The sequence below is a fragment of the Solanum dulcamara genome, chromosome 5 (genome assembly GCF_947179165.1).
Source record: "Solanum dulcamara chromosome 5, daSolDulc1.2, whole genome shotgun sequence".
Taxonomy (NCBI): Eukaryota; Viridiplantae; Streptophyta; class Magnoliopsida; order Solanales; family Solanaceae; genus Solanum; species Solanum dulcamara.
This window is the reverse complement of record NC_077241.1, coordinates 2,044,484-2,049,525: the sequence shown is the minus strand read 5'-3', so window position 1 is coordinate 2,049,525 and position 5,042 is coordinate 2,044,484. Positions and strand designations below refer to the sequence as shown.

The following is a 5,042-nucleotide window of genomic DNA, read 5'->3' as shown; positions in this document are numbered from 1 at the left end:
TTTTTCAATAAAGTGATATCGCTTGACACCCTCGGACAAGGATAGCTCCGCCCATGCTCATTATATACTAATATTATATACTAATAATTATAAAGACTTGTGTTATTTCGGTATTTGCCAAAAGAGAAGATGATTTGGAATAAATTAATTAGTGAAAATGACATTATTAATTATAACGTTTCTTATTAGTGGAGTTATCGCACTTGATAATTCTATTGCGGAAAGGGCAAGATAAAGTTTCAAAGCAAAAAAAAAAAATATTGTCTCCTTTTTCATTTTATGTGTTTTAGTTTAATTGGACACAATTTTTTTTTAACAAAATAATTTTACATTTTGTAAGGTTAAATTAAAGATATATTTAGTACGATAATGTACAATATATCTAAATGTTACTTGAATTTTATGCTTTTAAATATGTCATATGAGATATTAAAATTAGGGGTGTTCATGGTTCGATTTGGGTCGGTTATTGATTAAAAGCATAACCAAACCAATTTAATCAGTTTTTAAATGTCTAAAACCATAATCAAACCAAGTAAAATAATAACCACCGGTTTGGTTATTGTCAGTTTGGTTCAATTTTTCGGTTTATGACTAGTCGGACAATTTAAATATTCTCTCTCTACATTCTTCAAATTTCTTATGAAGCTCTTTTTTCCTCACGGCCCACAAGGGCGAACTGTGCTGCATAGTGAGGAAAAGACATGCTGATGGCAAATCAGGTGGATCAAACTTGCAACGCAATTTAGATTTAAAAGAACAAGTCAAACAGAGGTTTCAAAATACAAACAACTTTGTCCATTAAAATGAAAAAATTACATATTTAAACTAAACTAACTAGAGAATCCATAATATAATCCAAAGTACTTTGACCATCTTAAATTAATAATTAAAAGGTATAAAATATCTTTAATTATTTATGAAAAGCTAATATTATACATATAAATAATTATAAATTTTATGTATATAATTATCGGTTTGGTTTGGTTATTTATTCGGTTATTTTTTACTATAACCATAACCAAACCAAATATTATCGATTTTTCAAATTTAAAACCAAACCAAATCAAACAAAACCAAATCAAATATCGGTTTTTTATTCGATTTGGTTAAATTTTCGATTTGCTTTTGGTTTTAACCAAAACTGTGAACAACCCTAATTGAAATTAAAAAATTTACTAAATAATTTACTAAACGTAAAAAGTTGCTTCTTTGGTAAGTTTTCATGTTACCTATCAAGTTTAATTGTTCCAAAATTTTGATAAAATTTGCACGTCAAGATCCATCAAAATAACATTTATGCGACCCCTAAATTAATATTTTTGCATCATAATATTCCACAAGTTATATCGAATGACCATTTTTTTGGTAATTAAAATGATCGAATAACCATCTAATGTAATTATCCGTATTTAAAAAGCAAAAATAATATCAGTCTATTTGAAGGACAAATCGTGCAATTAAATGGAGTAGCAAAAGCATCTTATTTCTGCAAATCTTCCTATCTCGTGGGCCAACAAACTTGGGCCGGCTCGATGACAATATATGGGCCAGGTCCACTTTATAAAGATGGGGTGATCCTAATCTCATTTATTCTGAGTCGGGTTGGTCGATAAACTCAGAGCCCAATTAACAAAGGTTCAGTACTGAGCACGTTAATGGCGATTCCTCAAAAAGTAAAGAACAAATCGACAATGGTGATATGATCCGAAGCGTGACGGAGGTCGGAAGAATGACCGGAGGAGCTCTACCGGAATGTATATTTTGCCAAATTGCTACCTCTTCAACTTCAACCACTCTCCTTCACTACGTCAGATCTCTTTCTCTTTTTTTTTTGTTCCGATCACAATCAGTCAATCCTTCACACACAGAGTATTTTGATGAAATTTTGGTTTAATTGATTTTGCAGGATGATAAAGTTGTTGCATTTCGAGATATTAATCCCTCTGCCTTCAGGTTCTTCAAATTTTCATCAGTTTTTCATTGTTTCCTTTTGTTTTTACTTTTCCTGAATTTAGAATTTAATTCAAGAGTGGATGATAAAAAATATACATTAAGTATCTCGGTTTTTGAGTTTCATACTTGAACTATCACAAGTTATGTTGTTTCCTAGGTGAACTATTATCAAATGTTTATTGAAATATGCCTCAACTATCAATTCCCTTTTCCTACATGAATGGTGGTGATATTTCAGCTTGGAAAAGGAAACAACCGATAATTGAGGTGTATTTTTGATAAATATTTGATGATAATAAAGGTAGGAAAAAGTGAACAATTGATAATTGAGGTTTGATCATAGTTTAGGTATGGAACTCGAAAACATATGATGCTTCAAGTGTGTTTTTGACCATTAATTCTTAATTCAATTAATCACTAAGCCTCAATCTCAAACTAGTTGATGGCGTACTAAAAAATAATTTGACTAACTCATTATCTGGCCATTTGGACCTTGCTATGCTGTGGGAAACTCACAATAAGGTCTCATGCCATGGTAGACATAGTTACTGAATACCTGTATTGGTGGGATATAGCAGGTATCTTGTGGAATTAGTCCACAGTTGAGGTACTCGCAAGCTGGTCCAAACACAATGGTTATCAAAAAAACACAATCGGGAGTTTTGTATATAAGCATTTAACTTGTTGTAAATTATGATTCATTTTCTGGTCTCTTAGTTAATTGAGTAGCACAAGAGTTTTCTTGTGCACTGCATTTTGTAAGTTCTGGCTTAGTTGTTCATAGATGCTGTGAAATCCTCTCTGCTGAGCTTTTTGTATTGCATTTTAACTAAGAACCTAATGAGTTTCATTCATATTGAAATTATATTGGTGGAAAGACATATAAATACTTATTTCCTCGGTTTGTAGTTAAAAATACTCTACAAGAGAATCGTTTAGTGGTGGTATTCTTGCATTTATTTACAAGTCAATGAATTCCCTTTTTTTCCTCTTCATGTCGAATATAGGATATATAAATGTTAGCTAGTGCCAGCATGTAATGAAGAGCTATTTCCCAGCTTCACGCCTTTACCATTTTTAACTTCACCCTTTGAAAATGAACAATTAGATACATCATTTAGCTGTACTAGAGTTCAATTTATCAGGTTCAACTTCTGATGCTCAGGTTGGTTGATGATTCTTTTGTAGTAAAAGTTCTGTTCTTTCCTGGAATCTGGATACTCGTACCGAGTCAAGCTAGCTCATTAGAATGGGAGGGGGGACTATGAATTTTTTATGCCAAACTAAGTCATTAGAAATGGAAGGAAGACTATGAATCTCCTACTTATTTTTAGTGGTAATAATGCTTGCCTTTGGTTTGGAGTATTATTTTGGTCAATCATATATTTGTAATCATGACGTTTAAAATGATTTGCATATAGTTTTGTACAGTTGTATTCATTCTCTGTAGGTATATTCTGTGCCACAATGGAATACCAGTCATCAAAATGCACTTCTGTCAATGGCGCAGAGTGCAAATTTTCAAAACCCTTTGTAATAAGTTGTTTGAACTCAAAATCTTGATAGGCATTATTTGGTAATTCCAAAAGAGCACATTCCAACTGTCAAAAACCTGCAGAGAAGGCCAGAAGATTTCTCCTTGGGTAACTTTAACTTTTTGAATTCATACTTACCACCTCATTTTCTTTTGGAATCCTGATGCTCCTTTATTTCTCTGTATTCACAAATCTAACTTGCAGCTTCTGTTCTTACAGTGAGTCACATGTTAGATGTGGGGAAGAGCCTGCTACATAGGGATGCACCTCAGTCAAAGCATTACAGGTATTGTCTTGCAAACACACACAAAAAGGAAGTAATTTCTAGTAGTAACACAACCAGACCTAATATTCCTGAAAAGTTTTCTTCAATCACTTCGCATACATGCTAGGATCTAAAGCAGTGCTTAATCTAATGATTTAACAACGAACTTGGTTTTCAATTCTAGCTTTCTGCTTCATTATCTTGCTTCTTATTGTCTGGCAAGTGTATTCACTTTAAGGCCAATCAACGGAAGCTTACGGATGAAGAAATACATTTTACAATCTCTATATCAAAATAGAGATACTTGTGGGATTTCACTAGTTATGTTGTTGTTGTTATATCAAAGTACATTTTACAATCTTAAGCTGCTAGTCTTAGTTCAGTACATACATGGATGTTATAGATGTTTTGAGATTGTAACTGATTCAGCCTATGTTGCTCGGCAACATTATTGGAGAGTCCGAGCAACATAGGATTCAGCTGTGCTGTAATTTGTATATCTTGAGTCCCTCCTTAGTACTTCGATGTAATTTACCTAACCTTATCAAAAAGACAATCTTAAGCCGCTAGAGGCTTCAAATAGAGAAGACAGCTGCAATGATGTAGTTAATTTCTCTAGCTTACAAGTCGTGACCAATATATATTGTGAAATATTCTCATACGTTTGAATTTTAAGAACCTTAGTGTTACTTAATATTTTAGGAATCTTAACATAAAAACTTGCACTTGTGAGTAGGAATCCTTTTCACAACTTTTTTTCCATCATCTCAGATTTGGTTTCCATCACCCCCCATTTAATAGTGTTGATCACCTCCACCTTCACTGCTTCGCACTTCCTTATACTCCAAGGTAACCTTTTTCTCTACATGTTTAGACTTCCTTGATACTCTAGAATATTACATTTTCGAAAGCTATGAATTTCTTGGAAGTATTGTATATTCCCTTCTCTAATTTTAGACATTGAACAGCTGGAGGTTTATGAAGTACTTATCATTGGGGCCACTTGGTGGATTTATTGAAGTTGAAAAGCTATTGGAGAGAATAAAGCCACAAATTATTCATCCCTCATCAATGTAATCGTCTGTGAATTTGAGGTTTCTAATTATTGGTAAAGTGTAAGTAATCTGCTAATTATTATTCATTAATATAGACTGTGTAAAATCTGGACGTTCTGTCATTAACCTTGTAATTGATCGTGTTATGGAACCTGATTATTCAATCTAATTTCTTGATTGAAAATTCAATTGGACATGAGAATTTCTTAGAAATCCTCATTTGTTTTCGTT

General features: G+C 32.6%; 1 protein-coding gene across 2 annotated transcripts; it reads left to right on the top strand.

The window, feature by feature from the left end:
• Positions 1-1,609: 1,609 nt before the first annotated feature.
• LOC129888719 (bifunctional adenosine 5'-phosphosulfate phosphorylase/adenylylsulfatase HINT4) lies at positions 1,610-5,042 on the top strand. Of its 2 annotated transcripts, XM_055963699.1 has the most exons (6): positions 1,610-1,810; positions 1,910-1,956; positions 3,523-3,599; positions 3,711-3,777; positions 4,528-4,605; positions 4,725-5,042. In XM_055963699.1, the coding sequence occupies exons 1-6, from the start codon at positions 1,703-1,705 to the stop codon at positions 4,831-4,833; spliced, it is 486 nt and encodes a 161-aa protein (XP_055819674.1). In that variant the 5' UTR covers positions 1,610-1,702; the 3' UTR covers positions 4,834-5,042. The 2 variants fall into 2 exon arrangements, with proteins under 2 accessions (XP_055819674.1, XP_055819675.1); XM_055963700.1 differs by lacking the exon at positions 4,528-4,605.